Source organism: Macrosteles quadrilineatus, unplaced genomic scaffold (genome assembly GCF_028750875.1).
Source record: "Macrosteles quadrilineatus isolate MER2022 unplaced genomic scaffold, UCM_ALF_1.0 Scaffold_1__1_contigs__length_201487025, whole genome shotgun sequence".
NCBI classification, from domain to species: Eukaryota; Metazoa; Arthropoda; class Insecta; order Hemiptera; family Cicadellidae; genus Macrosteles; species Macrosteles quadrilineatus.
The window spans coordinates 74,823,050-74,848,717 of record NW_026542594.1 but is presented as its reverse complement, the minus strand read 5'-3'; the positions used below and the strand labels follow the sequence as shown (position 1 = coordinate 74,848,717).

General features: G+C 37.3%; 1 protein-coding gene across 1 annotated transcript in view; it reads right to left on the bottom strand.

Annotated features, from left to right (window-relative positions):
- The window catches only part of LOC128983609 (protein slit), a 383,814-nt gene that overhangs the window by 54,640 nt on the left and 303,506 nt on the right, over positions 1–25,668 (bottom strand). The window contains exons 5-9 of the mRNA XM_054402968.1: positions 21,425–21,496; positions 20,119–20,190; positions 13,632–13,867; positions 12,531–12,672; positions 3,729–3,800 (exon numbers count right to left, since the gene is read on the bottom strand). Of these exons, the coding sequence (XP_054258943.1) occupies positions 3,729–3,800; positions 12,531–12,672; positions 13,632–13,867; positions 20,119–20,190; positions 21,425–21,496 (594 nt within the window). The remainder of the gene's footprint in view (positions 1–3,728; positions 3,801–12,530; positions 12,673–13,631; positions 13,868–20,118; positions 20,191–21,424; positions 21,497–25,668) is intronic.

Genomic DNA, 25,668 nt, shown 5'->3' with positions numbered 1-25,668 from the left:
CAAATTTCGTTTACGTATAAGCCAAATAGTACTGTAGTAGATAAATATATGCTAATGCTTGATGTCAAATCTGTGCGTGCGTACCTTCAATTTGAGACCCCATCATGAAAATCGGTCGGGTTGAAGAGCCAAACGAACTCGGAAAAGAAATACCAAATCTCTTAATATAGGTACTGTATAAGATTATATCACACTTTTATATATTTTTCTCCAACTTGAGAAGCTATTGGTTGATTAGTGTTCGTTCTTGGTTTAGACCTTTCGATTGCCCCTACTAATGGGTTGATCAGGTTTAGTTGTCAATCGTTAATTAATTCTCTTGGTTCTGTGATTGTCTACGCACACCTCACAACCCGATGTTGACTTAGGTCAGTTATAGCGCCTAGCTGACAACACCAGCGCCACCTAGCTGACGACAACACCAGCGCCACCTAGTTGACGACACCAGCGCCACCTTGCCGAACATGGAAGTGGACAGCAAAGCCACCTAGCCAAAGATATGACGTTGGCTGTCTGTACACCAACAGCATTGCCAGTTAACTGTCGACGGGACGACGGAGGCTGTAGCATTGCAACATCATCACGCCAGCTGCACCTTGATGAACAGTTGTTGACTCCAGTTGCAGGTTAACTTGTGTTTCAATTACTGACAATAGTATTCGCACTACAGTACAAGGTTGATTAGATACTACTTGCCGGAAGACAATAAATCTCATGACAAAGGTGTTTTGTAAGATCAGCTAGAGTTGGGAGCAAGTACACGGCCGGTAAACTTAATATTTTGAAGCTGCCAAATGTGTATCACTGCAATGAAGAAATCGTCTTAAAGGACAATAAACCGTCTATCAACGCTGCGGAGTGGCGTTTCGTAAATTGCAGTACAGTAGGATGAGTATATGATGTTAACTGTATGATTTTTTTAAGTAATGTATATTTTTCACCTGCGAAACTTTTGGTTGTACGCTCAACATAACCGCGTACGTGTAATCTCACCAAAGGATCTATCAATACCAGAATACCTCATTTTTCATTTTGTTACATTTCAAGAATATTTTCACCAATTGGTTGACAAGCAGCCTATTCAATGGAAATCTATCTTATATCACTCTCTTTGGTATGTTATCTTTTAAGTAAGGAAGATTTATTGTAAAATGAACCAAATCGTCTTCATTTACTGTCCGTTGTATAATATCTAACCATGCGAGGGTCAATGTAACAGTTAAATAAACGATATTAAAATAGTACTGGGAACAAGAGAGTAAAATAACTTATTCCGCCCAGGGGTATCCCGTGTGGCGGTGTGGGGTCTCTCCATTACAGGGCCAAGCGTGTAGAATGTCTGCCCACTGTGCGTGTGTCTATGTGTGTGTATGTACCACTTTACTGCCTTCGCGTGACAGATATACACACAATTACTACTCACTTTTATAGCTCTTGAGGAATTCGGTCAGATGATTTTCTAATAATGGTCAGTTTTGTCGGAAATGCAAGGCTGCAGGGCCGATTTACCGAATAGGCACGGTAGGCACGTGCCTAGGGCGCGAGGCAATTGGCTTTTTTTGGGGGCGCCAAAATTTGGAAATTAAAAAAAATCGTGGTAGTATTTGCATGCTATTGCGGTAAACTTCTGATAACCCCTCGCGGCCGTGTAGGCATCGTAATCGTCTCCCGCGTTTGCGGCAAGATTCTTACTACTTTCTGCGGTCAGGTCGTTTGGACTTATAATTATCGTCTTCCATGATCGAGGCAATATATGAACATATCCAGCGGTCGTGAGGAGATTATCATCGTCTACCACAAATGAGGCGAAATTCTGATATTTTCCCGCGGTCGTGAGGACATTATCCTCGTCTTGCGCGATCGCGGTCAAATTCTGACCACCCCTCGCGGTCGTGAAGACATCATATCGTGCCCCACGGTCGTGTAGACATAGTAATCACCTCCCGCGATTGTAGAAAAACGGTAATCATCTCCCTCAGTCTTGTGGAAGTCATCATCCTCTTACGCAAATTAGGCAACATTTTGACCTTTTTTCGTGTGGCCATAATCATCGTCTTGCGCGATTGCGATAAAATTCTGATCACCCCTCGTGGCCGTGAAGACATCATTATATCGTCCCCGTTGGTCTTTTGGACATAGTGATCGCCTCCCGCGATTGCGGCAAAATGGTAATCATCTCCCGCGGACATATGGAGATAATCGTCTTCGGCGAATGAGGCAAAATTCTGATCTTTTCCCGCGGTCATGTGGACATTATCATCGTCTTGAGCGATCGCGGCATTATTGTGATCATCCCTCGTGGCCGTGTAGAAATCATTATTGTATTCCGCGGTCCTGTAGACATCGTAATCGTTTCCCGCAGTTGTGAAGACATCGTAATCGTCTCCCGTGATTGCGGGAAAATGTTAATAATGCCCTCCAGTCGTGTGGAGATCATCATCGTCTTCTACGATCGCGGCAAAATTCTTGCTGTTTCCCGCGGTCGTGTGGACATTATCATCGTCTTCTGTGATCGTGGCAATACTCTAATTATCCGTTGCGGCTCTGTTGATACCATCATCGTCTTCTGCAATCGCGGAAAATTCTGATCATCCCTCGCGGCCGTGTGTAGACATATTATCGTCTCCCGCGATCACGGAAACGTCACTTTTGTCATGCGCGATCACGGTAAATTGAAAACTCCAGGTACAAATACAAAATTCACGGTTTTAAAAATCCCCCGCATGATTCCCGGATTTCCCAGTCGCTGGACACCCTGTTTTATATATATATATATTGCAAAGGGGCGCTACTTATAGATGTGCCTAGGGCGCTGACAGGGTCAAAAACGGGCCTGCAAGGCTGTTGTAGGAACTGTTGTAGCGACGTGAATACCTTGTTACACGCATATGGCCTATATGTAGAACAATACACTTAACTAGTAACTAAGTCTTTCACCAGTCAAATACGCTATATATGATTACGTGTTTATTGTGTATAGGTGTGTAAAAACTGCGTCTTTTTAGAAACATCAATTGTGTTACAGTTTGATATTATCCGTTTATAAGGGGTATTTTCAAACGACGGTCTACAAGTCGCTGTAAGATTAGTTATAAAATAAAGTTGTCGATATAAAATATCCATCCCGCGACGCTACGAGAGCCCTAGAGCCTTCTCGTCGTAAACTGCGCCAATGTCGCGATCCTACGGTTTGCGATAGAAGTAATACTGAGTAACGCACTTGCCACACACACACACATATACACTGACAGCCAGGTCACCGCACGCATATTACATACATATACAATACACATAAACATGCATCGTGCACTGACCACGATGTATTACTTAAACCCATTGATTTGATATACATATTTTGTTTGTAACTATGTCACTGGTGCTCGATTTGTTGTGGGTCCTTTGATAATCAAGAAATAACGATTCCAACGGAAAAACGTTTAAAATAGACATCTAGCGAAGAAATAGTTAATATAAGGCTATAAGCCCAAATAAGCTTAAACATATTAGCCCAAATGGTCAAATAAGCTTATAAACATATTCAACACTACAATTAAAACCAATACTTTCCAACAAGATTTTAGGGGAAGTATATTTGGATAGTATTAAAAATACAATTACAATTCCATAGTAGTAATCATAACTAGTTAGGAACAAAATTTAAGGTCGTGAGCCCAAAATGTATTGTGTGAACAAAAAGTATTCATAAATAACAATAAACATATACTCACATTCTGCGCAGTCGCTTGTACGAGGCGAAGGCTTTGGGAGGGATCTCCGTGATGTCGTTCTGCTCGAGCCTCCTGCAAAAACACAATTACAGCTGAGCTGAGGCGACTAATGGCTGGCCAGCTTATTGTTTTACAAGGGAGCTTTTTGCATATTCCCTCCGAGATCCCTTCATTTAATTACGTTTAATTACGCTAACAGGAATACATCTACTACAACTCAAACGTGGCGCGCTATTCAGTGGGATATTTGTGTTCTAGGAGAGCTTCACATTGTGTATTTATAGTCATTGGTTTAACGTAAAACATTGACAGTTCTGTTGTCGATATGTGTTGATGAATTGATTCGTTTTCCAGACCTGTTTAGCAATCAAAAAATAAATTGTATACATTTATTTTATTCTTTCATATTTTTATTGACGTTTAAGGTTATGTACAGTTATTAAAATGCATATAACTTCTAGTTTCAGAGTATCTCAAACTGCCAATGTAGGTTTGTAATTTTCCATGGCTACAGGTATTTTTATCGAAACCATCTTTGTCATATAGTTAGTATTCAAGGTACAGGATGTATTGAAATTGATTGAATATCACAATGATCGCTGCTTAAGGCAACTCAATCGCTTAAAAAAACGGTTGTACTAATACATCAAGAAATTGTCTTTGGTCCCAAGACTGAGGGAAACGTGTTATTGCTCATATAAAGTACAGTCCATTATGTGAGTACTGCACGATTTCGACTAAGGATAAAACAATGTCAAAAACGCTTTACCACTACAGTATTAATTATACGAAAAAGCCAAAATACGAATTGTGTAATATGAATTGTAAAAAATAAAAATTGAGGTACTGTAGGCAATAACTAAATCGCCCAAGTTAAATTGTACCCATCCCTCCTAGTCTGTCTACACTTCTACATAAAACAAAACAAAAAGGATTCTGCACAAATAACATTTAACGGAACAGATGACGACCTAAACTACCGACGTGTCTTATTATAGGCAATTTAAATTTTTTATACGAATCATAAAGGCAATAGAGGCGCGGTCTTGCGGAACGCCGCGGGTCAAACTGCCCATAAACCTTAGTAATCACTCATTAGTGCCACACACCACACACCATTGCATACCTCAACCGTTCTGATAACAAATAGGGAGTTTCAAGTTTTCTTTGACATTATTTTATGTTTCCTGCTTTAACATGTATAACTACCAAGAACAATTTGAATAGCTTTTAATGCCTCAAATATTTAATGAAGGTATTACCATCGTAAGTAGATTATGAATTGACTTTGTTACATAGGTATTGCGTGGACTACTAGAAAAATGAATGTTAATATGTATAATATAACCAACTATTGGGTGATCCGATAAGACAAATGTATTTCCGAAACATTTTAAAATGAAAATATAACGCGGTTACACACTTATCGTTTATCCTGCAAGTCAATTATTTAAAAAGTTTGTTTGATGGTATGCATCTTTTTTATCTATGAGGATAATGTAGGTGAATTTTTAACAATAAATTTTTTACGCTTTCAAATCGGTTTTTCAGATGCATTAACAATTATTTGGTAGAATCAAACTATCATGGACAAAATTGACTTAGTATCAAATTATGCGTTAAATTTAAATGACACAACGGGTTTACAGGTAGGTACCCCATTTTAGTTCTAACTGGAATTGTATATACTGATTTAAAGTGGTACTATGCCTTGATATTGTATTGTTTTACACCAGTCTTACATGAGCTTCAATGTGATTTATCTCAGTAACTGATGTTACTACGGTGTCACACAAGTACAACTAAACCGTCGAATCACTCCAACTCTCCAAGCCTGTTCATGTATATGTTACAAGATAATAAAAATTCAATTCATCCAAGCGAAAGTTAATATTGCAATGGTTTGCAATACCAAACATCGCATTGCAGTTAATTCAAAGTATTGTTTACTATTGTTATCAGTATTTATGAGAAGAGCTGTTCATGGCCTAAATTCCCCAATACAAGGATAACATTGTGGTCAGGTCGACTTGTGGCTGGCTTTCTTGTCACTTCGCTCTTGTAAAACGATACTAGTTACTACAAAGACTTCATATCGTGTTACACCTCAAATTAATCCTAGAACTTCCTTAAGACAATATATACCTGAATATTGGACAATGTCAAGTATATTATTTAGTTTTAGCGAATTTCCCAATAGGGAACTAGGTAGTAGGTGGCACGATAAGACCTAGGCCCGGGACCGATTAAATTTTTCATACGGAAGTCCCTGGAGGCATAAAACACCATTCGTATTTTATACACGTATATTATATGTAGAGTTGTATATGTGTCCGTGAGCTCGAAAACTCGAGTAATTTTTGTCCAATTTGATGAAATATGGTTTAAAGGTATAAGGCGAAAAAAACTTGAAAAAGTTCGCGAACCTTTTGAAATAACCGCTGTAGTGGCTTTCCCCTCCCACAAGCAATCAAAGAGTTAGATGCAAAAATAAGTAACTACGACAATTATAAAAACTTTATTCTGGTTGGTGATGTCAATATAAATTTAAATGATAAAACTAATGTTTATGTTCAAGAATATGAGACCATGCTGATGTCATGGGGCTTAGATAGAGGCATCTGGGACAGTACACGAGAAGAAGTAAGGCTAAATACATTAACAAAATCATGCATAGACCATATCTACTATAGATTCAGAACCCCCTTTGAGAAAATTCAAACAGGTGTGATAAAAACAAAAATCTCAGATCATTACCCAATTGTAGCAAAGATAGAATTATCGGGAGGAGGAAAAAGAGACACACAGGTAGAAAAAACTAGATTAAATGAGCCGCTTCTGGAACGAAAGCTAAAGGAGGAAAACTGGGATATTAAAAACTACGATGATGTAAACAAAGGTTATGAAGAGTTAATTCTAAAATTTAAAAAGATTTATCAAGACAGTACAATTACATTTACCACCTCAGGTGGGGGGCACACTGGGCAAAGAAACACTCACAAGAGAAACAAGCGAAAGGAATGGATGGATAATAGGACTCTGGACCTGGTAAAGGAGAGAGACAGAATTTTTAGGTTATGGAAAGGTGACCCCTCAAACAATAGATACAGGAACCTATATAAAACCTTAAGAAATCAGGTAGTTAACCAAATAAGAAACACCAAAAATAACTACTATAAGAGGTTGTTTGAAGAGAACAGTAAAAACACAAGGAAGATATGGGAAAATATAAACAGCTTGTTAAATAGAAAGAAAAAGAACAGTATTGATGTTACAGTAAGAAATGCTATGGGAAATATATTAAGCGAGAATGATATTGTGAGTGGTTTTGCTCAGTATTTTATTGATGGAGTGGATAATATTAAACATGAATGTAGTGCAAACAGACCCTTAATATCACAGGCAGATCCCAGCACAGAATCGCTAGAAAGCCTATACATTCCACCTGCCACGACAAAAAAAGTCAAAGATATAATTAAAAGTATGGATTCAGAAAAATCACCAGGTATAGATGGCATCAGAATGAAGGATGTCAAGTTAGTAGTTGAAAAAATATCAGAACCTCTATCAAAACTAATTAACCTCTCAATTTCACAAGGAACTTTTCCAGATTGCTTAAGGACTTCAATAATTAGGCCTATTTATAAGAGTAAAAGTAAGAAAGAATTCCAAAACTACCGTCCAATTGCAATTTTACCATCATTCGAAAAAATATTAGAGAAATATATATTAAACCATCTCTATAGCTATATAGAAAACAATAACTTTTTGAGCAGGAAACAATTTGGTTTTAGAAAGAACTGTAGTACGGAGCATGCCCTAACAGATTTTGCAAATACTGTAAACAATATCTTAAATAATACCTGCCACGGATTAGGCCTATTCATAGATTTTTCTAAAGCCTTTGATACTATAGAACATTTAAAAATAGTCTTAGCTCTCAAAAAACTAGGTGTGAGGGGCCCTTATTTGAGATTATTTGAAAGTTACCTTAAAAAAAGAAAGTTTGTAGTGAAGGTTATGAATGAATTTAGTGATGAAAAGGAGATAAAATATGGGGTACCTCAAGGAAGCCAAATTGGACCAATACTGTTCATTATATACTTGAATGATTTACTAAACATGATAACCAATTGTGATATATGGGCATATGCTGATGACATCCTATTTTTCTCAGGTCATAAAAACTTTAAAAATGCAGTAAACATTTTACAGGAAGATTTTAACATACTTAACAGATGGACACATGATAATGGGTTAATTATTAATGAGCACAAAACCTGTATCCTGCACTTTCACCCTAGAAATATTAAACTAGAAGGAAGTGTTATGATTAAATACCATGATTGTGACTGTCTACAAGGTTTAAAAGAGTGCAACTGTAGTAACATAAAGGTCACAGACAGCACTAATTATTTGGGCCTTACAGTAGACAACAAACTCACTTGGAAAAACCATGTAGCTGCGCTGAATAAGAAATTAGGTTCATGTACTGCACTGATGTACAATTTAGAAAATAAAGTTACACCAGAGGTTAAAATAGCTGTATACAAGTCTTTATTTGAATCAGTGATGAGATATGGCATAAATGTGTGGGGAACCACTGCAAATAGCCATTTGAAAATAATAAATAACCTACAGAAAAGATGCTTAAGGGCTTTGGGTCTTAGAATGGATAACAATAACCAAGTTGACACTAAATATTGCATAGGCCTATATAAATTACTTACACCAAAGGGAATCTTCACTTATAATGTGTTAATTAAAAACCATGGAAATAGTGTATATAAAATCAAATCTCGAAGACCAGTACAAACTAGAAATGTTATCAAATACATAACACCAATACCTAATACTATGTATGGGCAAAGACTGGCAGAGTATCTGGTCCCATACCTGTTTAATAGGCTACCAACAACTATAGAAAATATACAGAACAAAAAAGCCTATAAGATAGCAGTATTTGAATGGCTCTCAAGCAGTGAAGTAAACTTACCTTAGGTTCACCCAGCCTAAATATTATGTTCCAGGCAAAATAAAAACGACTAGGCCAAGCTGGCATCTAACTACATCGGATAGGACACAAAACACACACATATCACATAAATAAATAAGACACTTCACAAAATTAGGTTAAAACTTTGCTAGAGCACACAATTACAGCCACTGTTAAATACAATTTTTACAAACACACACAAAACCCACCACATCAGAAACACAGTACAAAAGACATCTATCAGGGAAGAAAATATCAAAGAAAGCTTCTCAAACATATTAGTTTTTTTATTTTTTCTCCGCTTTGTATAAATAAATGCCTGCATGGGCATAACTTTTATTAGTGAGAGGTTATGTCTCAATTCATCAAATTTTCAGGAAACAAGAAACAAACGACAAACAAACGAATACTTTTTTTTCTCCAGTTAGACACTGCCTCTTCAATATTTAGAAACCCCTGGTCTATGAACCAGGAGAACAAAGACTTTGGAATGAAGCATTGATTATAAATCAGCAATTTTTTTCAAACTAAATAAATCAGCATTATTATGTAGCTTAGATAGGTGCCTGCCACAAACCGCCATAGAATTAGTAGCGCTAGAATATTTATATTTGTAAAAAGAAAAAGAAAAAAAAAATGTAAATTTGTTTGTTACATTTTTGTGAATCAATTGGACCTCGCCGACAAGTTTTGCAAACTTGGCGAGGCCAGATTTTGTATTATCACAAATAAATAAATTTGAATTTGAATTTTTGAATTTGAATTTGAACCAGCATGATCGGACCATGGGAACGGGGGTTTACGGGGAGTTTTATGGGGTAAAATTGGGTTTTCTCATTTTTGACCCTCAAAACACAAAATTTCTCAATTATTATCCAGACCTTTTTAAAGACTTAAAACAAAAAATGGTTTAGTATACCAAAGTGTTTCTGTACAGTTATTAGTAACGGAGAGAATTAAAAAAAAAATTAAATTTAAAATTCTCACGTTATTTCTATGGAGAATATTGTAAAATGTTGTTTGCTTGTTTATTCATATATTTTTACCAAACTTGGCACATTTATTTATTTTATCCTAACATATTTATACATATACATATACACATTTATACATTATTAACAATTTACTAAAACAACACTTCATTAGTTTCCTTGTAGCTACAAACCAAGGTACTCGTTAAACCTTACGTTACCTTACGTTTGATTGAATTGAAAATTAATTCAGACAAATGGTAATTCGCTTAGTCAGCAGGTTTGCTGTGGCGGGGGTATTTGTTATTGCATAGTACTGAAAGGGAGTAAGTGTGGAAACCATGTTTTTCTTGTTTACAAATTGACTCAAAAGGAGTTAACTGATTACCTATTTATCTTCATCGCAGCGCCAGGAATATTAGTAAAATTTTCATACACTCTATTTTCCAGCGTGTAAACATAACTGCTTTGTATAAGCTTTACATTTAGTTTAAAGTGTATATTTTACTTTCAGAACTCGGAAAATTGAGAATATGAACTTTTAAGTAGCGTATTCTTATAATCATACACAAATTGACTATCAGAAAAAATAGTGGTAGTGGTAGAGTTGAAGTTAGACGTAAGGGTAGGAGAGGTGGAGTTAGAGGTACAGTATATGGTAGTCAGTGATGAATATCGAGCTCGAGGACTACGTAAATATATTCGCCCGGATTTGTTATGTAATCTGTTTAATCTTGTAGAGTCAATGTTATTGAATAGGCGACCCAAGCAAACTTTATCGGAATTGTTGACCGAAGGATCTATTTTTTCGAAAAATGGCGATATTGTGTTTATCCGCGCATATATACAATTTTGATCTTGTATTTTAGTTATGTAGAATGCATTCTAAAAGATTATGCTGTGTAAAGAAATGTGTTGAATTAAAATTAAAATGCAATTTAACGAAGTTAAACTAATAGTTTTAAATTTATTTAATTTGTATACAGATTTTTTCTATTCTGCTCATCAATGTTATTTCTTTTATTTCAAATATAAATGGATTTCTTAAACCAGATAATACACTGAAAAAGATTTAATATATATCCTTGAATTATTTATTTTTGTACAAGGGTAACAATAGTTTCTAAATTACCCAATTAAGAGTATTCAACGAAAATGTATTATTACTTATTATTTATTTACTTATAACTATGTCATTATAGTAATTGTAAAAAATAATAAACACATGATTTTAATCCTGTTGCTTCTATTAAATAGAAGTATATAAGAAACTTTCCCAGTAGACTGCAACAGTCTCTGGAAGGTAGTGTTGAAGTTTTTTGAAGTTATTACGAGAGACGGGGATGCCGCCCCCTGAGGACCCAAACTCATGAAAGTCATTACCAAGTATATTATTGGTTACCAGACTAGTCAACCCTGCCTCTGCACTTCTCATCTGTGAACACCTCTGCCTTTGGACGTGTCGCGTCAAATGTGACAATGCATTGTTTCTTTTCGCGATATTCAAATTACATGTTTACGTTTTTAAAAAAAATTCCAAAATAAGGTTGGACTAACTATGGTTTAACTGAAGGAATAGTTTTACATAAAAAATGCAATTACATTGATTCAGTTTATATTGATAATTGACGCGGCCACACATTGATTGCACACATGTATCTGAAAATGTTAGGTCTCGTAAAAATATACATTGTGAAGTTATCCAAAATTATTTAAAAGTTAAAAGCCAACTTTAAATCATTTTAAGATTGTTTAGATATTTAATATTCTATGCTTTTAAAATAACATATGATATTCTTCATGTTTATCTTACATCTGTTTACAAATAAGTTGTTGTTATGTTTTTTATAAATAGAAACTTGTAATGTTGCTAAAAAATGTCTCTTTTATTTAAAACTAATTAATTAAAACTAAACATGGCGCAGTCGTGCATTTGAGTGTATTTATATTTGTTTGTGACTGCTCAAAAAATGGAATTCAATAAACCAAGATCATACGTAGTGCAATATAAAAATGGAAAACAATTCAGAAGAAACTCATTTTTCATAAGAAAAAGAAAAGTTGAATTTGTCAAAGGGGAAGATGTTTAGATATTTAATATTCTATGCTTTTAAAATAACATATGATATTCTTCATGTTTATCTTACTTCTGTTTACAAATAAGTTGTTGTTATGTTTTTATAAATAGAAACTTGTAATGTTGCTAAAATATGTTCCCTTCTTTAGAACTAATTAATTAAAACTAAACAAAGATAAATTTAAAAAAAGATTTGTGGTAGCAGTACAAAGTTCTGATTGATTTTGACTTCCTCGTGTCCACGAGATTTGCACAGAGTAAAAGGCGTTGGCAAGGACACGAGGTTAATTTGCCGTTTAATTGCCGATGATGCCTGGAGAGGTACGAGTGAGTGGGAGTCTAAACACAGCCTACACTAACACAACACCAGTGGCAGCGGTCTAGCCCATCAGCAGATCAACGTCTCGATACACCCAAGCTTGGAGACAGACGAGAAATACTAGGCTACACATTAGTTGAAGGCCTGCTCTATAGCTGAGAAATCTAGGATTTGTCTGTAACCTTAAGACGCCTACCGAGCGAGGTTCTATAAATTTAATTATTTTACAACAAACATCAAATTAACATTTCCCTTGGCTGTTGGTAATTTGTATTCAGAAGAGAGAATGTTTAAACGCGAAGGAGAGTGGACTAGTTTAGTAAACAAGGGAAGAGACCGGTTGTGGTTGTAGGTAACAGACGGTAGCTGGAGGAGTGGCCACTGGCTAGGTCTCGTGTAGTGTTACGTTACACTGGTCGTGTCTGTATGGTAGACTTACAGTTCGGTAGTGCCCTCGGGTAGATGGTCTGGCACTTTGGCAAGCGCCTTCTCCCTGCAGTCCACGATGCCGTCAGCGCAGCGACAAGGGTGTGGACACTGGGGCTCGCTCTGGCACTCCCCGCTCGGCCTCTCCACAAGACCTGTACACACCACAACCCACTCAACATTCTACTCATATTGTGTACTGCAACAAAAACTACATATAGGAAAATTATACAGTACCTTCAATTGTCTTTCAGTTATAAATACGTTACTTTAAATATGCGTAATATACATCCAAACACACGAGATCATCCCAGGGTGAAGGGGAGAAAAAGAGAGATCCGTTACATTATCGTGTTCATCAATATGAGTATCTGTAGCACTCTAGATAACATCGAACATTGTCTGCCAGCGGTATAATGTAACAGAGAGAAAGGCGGGGAGAGGCGAACGCATTGTACCTACAAGAACACGACAAGGCGGTCGGGGTTAAGACGGTAAGTAACTTGTTGGTTAACCGTAATTGAAGATGATAGGGAACAATAGTGCACCGAATCTGCATTGACCCCTGGAACAATATGGTTCTATTGTCACGATCGGAAACAATAAGCTGCAACTCCTCCTCAGCAATTCATTGAGCAGTTGAACTGTAGTCGTGCGGGTCAGCCACGGAGCGGTGCGGTTTTACACGACGCGACGGCAGGTGGGAACGGTTATGACGCTGCACGAGGAACTGCTTTGGCAAATTAGGAAAAATACGCTGCATATGACTACTTTACTATCGTAAATATATATACGGTATATATATTTTTCTAATCCCTGGATTTTGTTAATAGTATTTTCCTTTGGATCAAAACTACGTTCTAAATTCAAACACTATGTAAATTATGAGTAACTTGACAGGTATTTGTTATTCTCTGTATCTGTGCTTCTTCAAATCTCGTTCTACAAATTCTAAAGCTAAAATTACAGGTTAAAAAAGAATGTCTCAAGATAATGCATTATGCATAGGCCCATTAACAGCAAAGTCTACAGTGTTTCTAAGGTATTCAAATAGCTTGATAACGATCTAACAATCAGCATCCCAGCATACTCTCGACATGGCGAAGGAACGTACCTGAACACTTGAACTCCTGGTCGTGAAGGTCAGCTACGTTCTGTCCCTTGAGTTGTGTGGGGGAGAAACATCTCGTGTAAAGCGCCAGTCGAGGAAAACGACGCAGCCACCTCGCCAACCAGGACAAGTGGCAGTCACAGATCAGGTTGTTGTCCGACAGTCGCAGCGTCCGCAGCCGGAACAACTCCGAGAACAGGTTCTCTGGCAGGGACGTCAGGTTGTTGTTGTTCAAAGTCCTGCAACAACAGTTGTCTATGAAGCTTACATATCATGGAGGTTGGTGGAGGTCATATGACAGTCACAGATCTAGTTGTTGTCCGACAGTCGCAGCGTCCGCAGCCGGAACAACTCCGAGAACAGGTTCTCTGGCAGGGACGTCAGGTTGTTGTTGTTCAAAGTCCTGCAACAACAGTTTCTATGAAGCTTACATATCATGGAGGTTGGTGGAGGTCATGTGACAGTCACAGATCAAGTTGTTGTCCGACAGTCGCAGCGTCCGCAGCCGGAACAACTCCGAGAACAGGTTCTCTGGCAGGGACGTCAGGTTGTTGTTGTTCAAAGTCCTGCAACAACAGTTGTCTATGAAGCTTACATATCATGGAGGTTGGTGGAGGTAATGTGACAGTCACAGATCAGGTTGTTGTCCGACAGTCGCAGCGTCCGCAGCCGGAACAACTCCGAGAACAGGTTCTCTGGCAGGGACGTCAGGTTGTTGTTGTTCAAAGTCCTGCAACAACAGTTGTCTATGAAGCTTACATATCATGGAGGTTGGTGGAGGTCATATGACAGTCACAGATCAGGTTGTTGTCCGACAGTCGCAGCGTCCGCAGCCGGAACAACTCCGAGAACAGGTTCTCTGGCAGGGACGTCAGGTTGTTGTTGTTCAAAGTCCTGCAACAACAGTTTCTATGAAGCTTACATATCATGGAGGTTGGTGGAGGTCATGTGACAGTCACAGATCTAGTTGTTGTCCGATTGTCGCAGCACCATGACACGGACAGAACTCAGAGAACAGGTTCTCTGGCTCCTGCCCAGAGGAGTGCGTTCCTACGTCAGGTTGTTGTTGTTGTTCAAAGCCCTGCAAAAACAGCTGTATGAAGCTTACGTATCACGAAGGTTGGTAGAATTTCTTCAACAAAACAGAATACGGTCGCGTTTTGTATGTATGTAGATGTAAATTTAAAACTCCATCATTCCTTTCGAATGATCCTAAGTTGATGTTCATTTCGCTTCATTTATATTTCAAACAAATGTCTTTATTCCGTTTGCCAATCCTAACAAAAGATTTACCGGGGATACATTGGCAAAATGTAACTTCCAAATTTTGTTGCAGATTTCTTTTATCAAGCACAATATTTTAAACGTCCAAAAGCCACTACACAGGTTTAGAAGACTGCGGTCGATGGCAGACTCATGAATCACTGAATGCGGCAAGGAGGCAGGTTATTTATTCTAATACCGGCATTGTAAGACGGGCTTCCTGTCACAGAAATCAATAAAACCCATAAATATCAACTTGACGTCAAATTATATCCTTCTTTCCCTGGTGCATAAAATACGCCTTGTTTGCATCGAGAGGGAAAGTAGGAATAGTTCGTACAGAACATACGTTTTTCACCAACTGACCATTGTATTGTATGTTGAACTTAATGATTCCGTGAGCAGTTGAAATGACAACTAAGAAAATCTTAATCAATTAGGCGTAATCAAATTTGTAGGGAAATTTACAACAACAAAAAAATAGAATAAAATGAACTTTGAAAACAATTAAGAAATAATGTGATTACTTAATTATTCGCTAAACCAAAGATATTACTACAACAGATATCGATAAACATAGGATTTATAACTGAACGTAAATTTGTAACAATATTTGAATAAATCGCAAAGATATTACACTATTTAATTTTTGTCAAATTTTGATGAAATTTAGTTTAAAAGTGTAAGGCGGGATTAACTTGAATGAGTTCGCGAACCGGCATGATCGGACCATAGGAAGAGTTTTACCGGGGGTTTTAAAGGGTAAAAATGGGTTTTCTTATTTTTCACCCTCAAAACACAAAATGTCGGCAATTTCTCTCTAGACCTGTTTAAACAAATAATTTAGTATATCAAAGTGTTTTTGTACTGTTATTGGTAATGGATCAAATTCAAAAAATTGTAAATTTAAAATTCCCATGGTATTCTTATGGAGAACATTGTAAAATGTTGTAGTTTGCTTGTTTATGTATATATTTTAATCAAACTTGGCAAATTTATTTATTTTATTCATGGTATTAATATTTTACCAAAAAACACACTTTATTAGTTTCCTTGTAGCAGCAAACCTAGGTACTCGTTAACCCTGATGTTATTTAAATAGATTTTATTGAAAATCAATTCAGACAAATGGAAATTCACTTAGACGGCAGGTTTGCTGCGGCGAGGATATTAATAACAAACGTATCTTGTTGTATCACAATAATTAGATAGAAGTAATCATTAAAAAAATAACGAGCCTGGATAAATATCTCTATGGCTAATTTTAAACATGAAAACCCCCAAGAATTGTATAAAATCTCCTTGGACCCAAGAAGTTAAATAAAGTACACATAATATTTTGCATCATCACAGTAAATGATGGAAATTTCTATTTGGGAAAGCGACGCTGGTAAATATATTCGCTCGTAAAACAATAAAGTTGTTTGTGGCGCGACTCAGGCGGGGGAGATTATTTATGTGTTCACAAACTTGGCCCAGATTTAATGGCATAAAAATAACAAATTGTCTCCTTAAAGAAACTAAATTGTTCCCTTTCTTTCCTGCCGTCTCAAGTTCTTCCTGAAACGCGACATTTATTGATGTAAAAGGCAGTTTTAAACTTGCTTCAACAAATTCTACGTTTTATAACGTACTTTCAATCGAATAAATGTAACTTCAAGTGAAACTATAATTGTGAGGGTAAATACGAAACACCTGTTTAATCCATCAAACCCGTTCGCAATCTTACATTACAATCATTTTTAAAGCAGTTTTTTCATTTCATATATACATGTAAACCTACTCAACTAATATAAATTATGACTGAATGAAATAAGTATGTTGAATAAATAATGTTTACAAAAACTCCCATTTGAAATAAAATTTAATGAAATTAACTCTTTATTTTAGAGGCAAAGTTAGGTTGTGCAAGTTCTCTCCCTTACACACCCCATAACATTAACCTCTTGTTTATGGCGTATGTTATCAATACATTGATAGTGATTGGTAAATCACTCGTTTGGTATGCCTTACGACAATTTAACCCAAGTCTCAATGCATCCTTTTCAAGCATTTTAGTTGACCGCTGACATTTCTCTTCAATTCTTCATTAAAATCATCTCTGAAGTTACATTATGTAGTCGAGATCAACAGAGTTATTTAGTGGCGGTGTCGGCTTTATAGTCCAATATCGTCGACATTCGTCTCGCCGATTATTACTTCCGTAACACTTACTCCAACCGTAAACCTAATCACGTCCCCGGAGGTCTCCGTCAGTTAACACGTTTATTTCCTCGGATCCGTCTCTAATTGCTTACACTTTGAGTAAATCCGCTTTGCTTTCACCCATTAAACGTTCACGTTACTCGGGGAGATTACCGTGTTTAAATCCCGAAGATATACTAATCGTGTGAAACTATGTAGTCGGAAACTGGGCATGAGGAGTTCATTAGTAAAGTTTAAAGCTTGAGAAGAGGGAGTGAAATGGTTGCGCTTTTTTACGAAATGATTCAAAAACAAAATGTGTGTTCTACAGCAGCTAACGACCGTGTAGTGCGATAATTAGCAAGAAAACTTAAAATCAGCTTAACAAGCGCGAATTTGTTCCCAAACAGTCATTCAACACACAGCGTGAATCACTGACTTTCTCAATAAATGCAAATCATACATTGGTATAACAATTTCTACAACATGGGTTCCTAGAAATAAGAGCGGTTGATGAGCCTTTTCGTGCAATTTTGTAGGCCTATATGTGTAGTGGGTAACAAAAGGGATTTTGTATACTGATTCATTCACCAAATTTTCAATCGACTTTGAAGAATAGAGCAAAACCATATAACGACTGACTGTAAGAGTGGATCACCTAAACACCTCCGGTACTAAACAGTAGGCCTACACGTGTATTTAACAGAGAAGCGACCCACGGAGGTGAGATGAAAACCATCAAGTTGCTGCCAAACTCCTCTCATTATTTCTCTTGTCGAGAGTTTTGGATCACAAGTCGAGTAAACATCACTCCCTGATACCCGCTATTAAAGGTATCACGGGCTGAAACTTTTAAAGGCCGACTAAAGCCTGGCTTTTTAATTGCGAGTTTTGTTTATTAATGCATTAAATGGCATTTTCATCTTTTTATTCCGATAAATATGTATTTCCTGTCCTGCTGGGAAGTTTTCTTAAATAATACATCAATTAAGTTTAGTTTTCTATGTATTATACAACCTAGAAAGAACTCCAATAACAATCGTAAGACTTTTTTTGTTTATAGGTGATGGAAAAATAATATATAAGAATATCATTAACTATGAGCTTGAATTTGGTCTAAATTGATAGGAATATACTTTGTCATCAGACCTATTAATTCAGATTCCAGCAAACAATTAAAGTGTTTAGTAACATTTTAATACTACAGTTATTTACAAAGACAGTTATGCAATTCGACTGGCATTTACAGAGAATATATAATCAGGATATTGTGTGTATGTTTGTTTATAAACATGTTTGATTAATGGACGATGACCGAATTCCAGTGTGAAAAATGAGAGACCTCAATCGCGCCTTTCACGTATTCTGGCTACAAATGTGTCCAGATTTGCATAAGCAGCCCATAAAGTGGAGAGGAATGCCAGCATTATGTAAAGGAGCTGATTAAGTCTCCGACAATGGGAATCAAAATATTAGTCCGGTAAGTTGACAGGGTCGGCCCACGAGGCGCCCACTAGGGCAGGGCTGCTGCGAATGTCTCATTGCCCACAGCCCACGCACTGGGCAACTGAATGCAACCGTGATTGTCTACAATTGAAAGTCGACAAGTAAACATACGACAGTGGAACTAATCGAATGTTGTATTTGCTCCGGAGATATGCAACGGCACTGAGAATAGATCGACACATTCGTTACTGTGTCTGGTATTTATTGGTCTTTGAGCATTCATAGATAATGTTGGGAAGAGGAGGGGTAGAGAAAAGCGTTAGAGCAAATTGACTTACGACAACTGGCAGTAGTAATCGTGGTCTTGCAACGCCTTGGAATCTTAATTCAATAGCTCTAAAGTATTATGATAACTCATTGTTCTAAAAATCATGCACACCCTAAAACAAAATTAGTTTAATAAAATAGTTTAATAGTTTAAAAATAGTTTTATTAATTATAAGAAAAGATACAGTTTAGTGACAAGTTTTAGTTTATTCCCACAACATTGTCACAATAAGATTGTTCTAATGACTTACTGGGAATTTAGTTCAACGAATCATCTTAGAGTGTCTCTATCGTATGAAAATGAGTCAATATATTTTTTTTCATTTTCTCTCCTAAAATTGTGTTTCAGATTAAAAAAGCAAGATTTAAGTCGAATGTACGATCACAACTACAAACTACGTGAACTGAACAGAGATTCCGAGCTGATTCCTCGAAGAACAGCCTTGTCTATAAATCACGGTACAATCTATGACATCTCGATTCCAAAAGAAATACTCGAATGTCTGCGCAGTAGATCTGTGACCGTGTAGGTCGCGTCACTGGCTGCCATAAACTGTGACGATGTGGTTGTGGGGGACTGCGACATGTCGCTGTGGGCGGCGACTCGCGACATGTCGAACATCTCAATCACTAGAACCAGTCGTCCGGCAGGTTGACTGTTGACGACACGGTATCTCCAGTGATATATGAACCTCATTCCCTAACGGATAGTATTCCCGGTCAAATCCACGTCCAGGTCGTTAAAACCGATTTTAAAAGCACCATTTAATCATCATGCTCCAAAATATATGGTGGGTCCATTTAAATGGGTACTTTGAATATTATTAACTTTCACAAAACATCATCTGTTCCGAGTTGGTTTGTTCCACCAAGGGGCGTTGGAAAAATAAACCAACACATGTATTTGTTGCAAGTATTTGGATTAACATGTTTGTACTTGTTTGGAAAAGTATTAAACACGTTATACAACTTTTAAACTAGAAGTGCTCCAAACAAATTGTTAATTGAATGAATGAATTTAATTGTCAACCTTTTTATACGAAATATTTAAAAGGTTTACACAAAGCAGTACGCACTTAACCAATATAAGAGTAAGAACAGATAAGTTGATAATGCAAAATTTAAGCTGTTTACAATATAATATCGCCCTGTAAAGTTAAGTAAAGTAAAGTGTATTATACTGTATAGTCATAGGTTCCACATCAGATAGCCCCTACAGCGAGTCCATCATACATGTTACCAATATGAAACTTTGCAATTAGTTACTCACAGTATCTCTAACTCCTTGAGGCTACTGACTGCCACCTCGTCCACACATGTTAGGTGGTTGTTGTCCAACTGCCTGCAACAACACAACAACACTGCATAACTATGTAAAACAGAACAACCAACATCACTGTAAAATCAACAAAGAGTGTGAACGATGTGATACAATTTGACCGTATTTAATTTAAGGTGATAAATAAGTGTCTAAATTATGTCGTGGTCATCGGGTGTATTTTAAGTTTATGGTGTGGACCTCTTATTGTACAATTCAAAGAGATATTGAAATAATAAACTAGTAAACCAGTAAAAGGTTTTTATTAAATTATTTTAAGCTTAAATGAACGTAATTTTAAAAGTATATTTTTAACCTTTAACCTTATTTTATTTTAAGTTAATATAAATCTAACTGTTAAAGGTAAAATTTTCTTCTTTGAACATTATTAATTTACAATGCCTTACATATGTAGCCACTGAAACCTCAGTAGGTTTTTGGTCTCACCACCAACAAGTAGCCACCTATCTCTGTCTTCCGTCAATTATGTCTCTGCTGTTATTAGTAGAGGCAGAATGGACGGAACGTTCTATTCATATACAATGTTACTGTAAAATTTATGAATATAACATTTGTATTAATCCATGATATGCGTCTTAACCATGAAGGCAACTGGTTTCCACTTTAATCTTAAATAATTCGATTTGTAAAGTCTCTCTGACACAACAAAACCTCAAGGATGTTAAAGTCGACCAAAAAGCTTGTCTGGAATAATAATATGGATCTTATCCTACGATCGTATCGATAATGTTGCATAATTAAATATTTGCAGACGGAGCGAGTTTTGAAATGGAATCCAATTGTAGGAGAATACTGTTCATTCCTGCAGCTCCCGATGCCATATTCAATTCCCGCTTAACTCACGTTGCTGATAGAATGCCATTCGATCCTTGCAGTTCAATTGTGTTGTGTTATAAAATATAACCAGATACTCTGATTTGTTTCTAAGTGATGTCAGGTTTCCTATAAGAAGTTTTGCTCTCCCTTATATATATTTTTAGACTCGGAAGTAGTCCTATAGTAAAATAACCAAACCACGTGTTGTAAGCGAGTTTATCTAGAAAGAGTGAATACCAGTTTGTTTTAATCATCCAACTAAACAAACTCTGTTGCTCTTACATACTCAACTTTTCCCGGTGTTCTCACATACCTTCTACGTTCTATCACCTACCCAGCCGGAGTTCTACGCAAGTGAAACTACGTCATTAGTTTTTCCCCACCCTGTACAACGTATTGCATAGCAAGTAGCTGTACTTACAATGTTTTGACTGCCGGGATACCTCTCAGCGTCTTGCGGCCGATCATCTGCAGTTGGTTGTGACTGAGATCCCTGGAACAAAAATAAAACATCAGTTAACTGCAGTAAAGCATGCTGGATACAATCACGGCTCCTAAAAAGTAATGAGTATTTTATATTCTATTGCATATAGCTCTAATATTGGGTGCGGAATGCGTATTCTAGCCGTTGTTTCAAAATGAAAGTGCGTTCTTGTCTCTAAGTGACTAAATGATCACTACATTGCTAAGACGTGAGTGCTAGTGTTTGTGTGTGTTGTGTGGTCAGTGTACGACTGCGGTTTGACCGCACAGTAGCCGACCGCAGCAGCTGTTACCGCAGTTGTAACACAATTTGATACTAGTCACACTTTGTCTTGGGGTGTCGATTTCAGCATTCGACACAACAAAATACAACACGTTTGACTGTTTTATAGTACATTCTTTAAGACATCTTATTTAAAATTACGTCTTTAATTTATGTTTATCGGTTGTACGAGTAATATCAATCTAAGCAACGAGATGTTTTTTTGTTTATACGTTTTCTACAAAGTGTTTCAGCCCGACTCAGTAGCATCACGGATGACACGACACGCACACACGTATTACATTCACAGTATCGGAAGGCCTACAGATGATATAATGCGGGTGGGTGACAAGGTTTATAGGTGCATGTTATAAACCACTCAACCATCAACATCCATCACCGCAACCGCTCCTGACTACTGGCCCAGTCTCTGCCGCGATTGATTATTCGATGGTTCATTCGCGTGTCTCTGCCTCGTCTGTTACTCAGATCTCAAGTGGCTGTCTCATCGAGGATCGTCAATTCTGTGACTTACCGCAGCCGCAGCCGCAGCCGAGCACTGCCCTCATCTCTATACAAACCATGTGTAAGAAATAAATGAGATTGACTTAAATGTTTACATATTGTTATCATTTGTGCATAATCCGAGTCTTTTCAAATTCCCAACTAATATGGGGTCACAACTGGGCGTGTATATGGACCCAAAATTTTGAAGGATGAATGAAGAATAAAGTGGGATGTCTTGTGTAGCACAGTTGATGACTAAAGTAAAGTGTTTCCTTATCAATCTTTCTTGGGGTCAAAACTTTATTGAATGTGTCTTGCAACAAAATAAAAATAATATATACGAGGCAAGTCTGTCTCTTTAGTCTAGATATTGGAGATCTTACTCTTCGAAAGAAAGAAGGTCCATTCTATTGGAAAATTACATTTTGTACTCCAGTTGGATTTTCAAATAAAGTAGTCTGGCCCACCAAATTTTTGTGGATGTACGAAGTCCAAGACGGATTTGAATGCTTAACAATAGTTTATAAAGAATACTTTTTTCATAATTTAATATGTACTCGTACGAGTATTTAAAAGTCATTTAAAAAGATACATCCTCATTCCCAATGTTTAGCTCATTATTTGACACGCGGTCACGTAGGTCGCTACTGTGGAGTTTCTTTGTCCGGGCCAGGTAGATGATGTGAGATGTGTCGGACAGATACACTGACACAGCACTGAGGGTGTATATGATGTTATCAGTCAGCTGCGGTGGCAGACAAAGGGTCTGGACCAATCAGAGCGATGTGGCTTGTTAGCGATGTCATTTCCCGCCAAAATAATCTCAACAAACGCGCCCTGGGACCCTCCGCGGGAGCTTTCATTCGTGTAGACAGGTTTGGCCGCCAAATATAGAGACAGCCAGAACATTTTCTTACAAACTATCTTTACAGTCAATAATGATGAAAGTGTACACATATTAATAAACTAAAACCATACATAAAACACCCTGGTTTGATAAACGTCACATTCCTTTAGAGTACTTGTTTATGAATTTACTACTTGAATAAAATCTTACTTTTTGTTATTAGAGAATACGTTCTCCGCAATATATTAAATCTGAGAAACGCGCGGTAGCATGTTTTCTCGTCTCAAAGAAGTAATTGTTGCAGCTACCAATTAACAACGATTAAGGACGAAGGATTTGTAATCCTCTGCAGCACAATACGCAGGATTAGCGCTTCGGTCCACGCGAGCTTAGTACAGTATGAAACCTGTTAAAATGTTTACCTTCTCACATTAGACTTTCTGTTGGTAAACATGTTTTTCTATTTAAATAAACATGTAAAATGTTTCGTTTAGGAATCATTAAGCCATCATTTAGGGTCTCAATCATTAAGGGTACAAAGTATTGAAAATATCATTGTTTCTACGTTTTCATATCCATCGCGATGCACTATTTCAACAGTTTACTAAAAAGATAAAGAAACTGTATTCGTTCATTTATAAATTGAATTGATTATTTATAAATATGCAGTAGATATTGATAATTTTAAAGCTGCAATTTTAAGTAACAGCTATTATAACAAGTCAAGATGTGACTTTATGTAGTAGGTATTACTCAGTGCAGGGCTGTAATTTAATATAACAGCTATTGACACGAGTATAGTTCCAATTTTATTGATACGTGTAGGACTGTGATTTTATGAAGGTTGTTTCGAGGAACCGATGATCAGCGAGATGTTTGCTCGAACCACTTCAAGGTGAGTTTACTTCAAGAAACGACGCTTTTACGTTTTACGGTCGCAGGTTTAATGGGGTGGCGGGTGGCGGGTGGTGAACTGGTGCACTGGTGAACTCACACGTCGACTGATTAACATATAAACACTGTGGCGTGAGCGTGCCACTGGAGACGAGCACGAACTGTTATGACGAGGAGGAGAACAAGAGAAGAGGGACCAAGTATATATCATCTAGTTCGAATAGACACCACGACAAAAGAATGTGTTTGATGCAAAACAGTAACTGTCGAATGAACTTTAAACCTTGTAATGCAGACGCAAGCTCTAGTCGTATAAATTAATCACTGATACATTAAGTCACACACTTATCAATGGCTACGTTCTACATCAAATCACGTATCCAGAGTTACTACATAAAACCGTGTTCAAACTTACACATACTTTTCTCCTGCTTTATTAGTGGAACTACAGGCTGAGTTAAACATTGATCCACCACGCATGGTCAAGGGGTAAGGCCGAATTACTCTTAGCCTCATTATATATTTGTCCAAAACTAATTTGCAGTATGAGGGATTTCAGCTTAGGCCACCATGACTAGAGTCCCGGAACTCTATATTCTGGACCAGCCAATACTCTTTACGAAAATAACTTTTACGAGTAATTCATTCAGTGATGCTTTCGTAAAAGACACATTACCAATTTTATAAAATGTTACATATATTAAGTTGTTACATGCTATAATTTATAATGTAGATAATTCACCTAATTTTATTTCTTGGCTAACAATCCTTAGTGTGGAAGGAAACTTACATTACATCCTAGTCAATAAGGTAAAAAAGTAATTGAACATGTTGAAACAAAACCTGACATTAAATTTGGCTAGTAAAATAATCCTTTATGTTTGCGGAGATACATTTTAACCTCGTTCGTCCTTGAGGAGCTGTTACATGTACATAAGTAAACCGGTTCATTAGCGGAACACAAGTGTAGCGTACAGAATAACTCATTATCTGATAGTCTGGAATTTATTCTCTAAACAATCTCATTAGTGCGAGTTGTAATTAACCATTACCCTATGTCCCCTGCCGCCTACATCACAGATGTGTAGTGTTGGTTTCGCGTGCTCTCGGCTCATCTGTTTCCAATTCGATCTCAGCGGCATGGGACTTATTGAATGTCCGAGTGGTCCGTGTGCCGCCATACCGCTCTACGCTCTATACTGCTCGTGTATCATGGGACTTATTGAATGTCCGAGTGGTCCGTGGTCCGTGTGCCGCCATACCGCTCTACGCTCTACTGCTCGTGTATCATGGGACTTATTGAATGTCCGAGTGGTCCGTGTGCCGCCATACCGCTCTACGCTCTATACTGCTCGTGTATCATGGGACTTATTGAATGTCCGAGTGGTCCGTGTGCCGCCATACCGCTCTACGCTCTACTGCTCGTGTATCATGGGACTTATTGAATGTCCGAGTGGTCCGTGTGCCGCCATGCCGCTCTACGCTCTACTGCTCGTGTATCATGGGACTTATTGAATGTCCGAGTGGTCCGTGTGCCGCCATACCGCTCTACGCTCTACTGCTCGTGTATCATGGGACTTATTGAATGTCCGAGTGGTCCGTGTGCCGCCATACCGCTCTACGCTCTACTGCTCGTGTATCATGGGACTTATTGAATGTCCGAGTGGTCCGT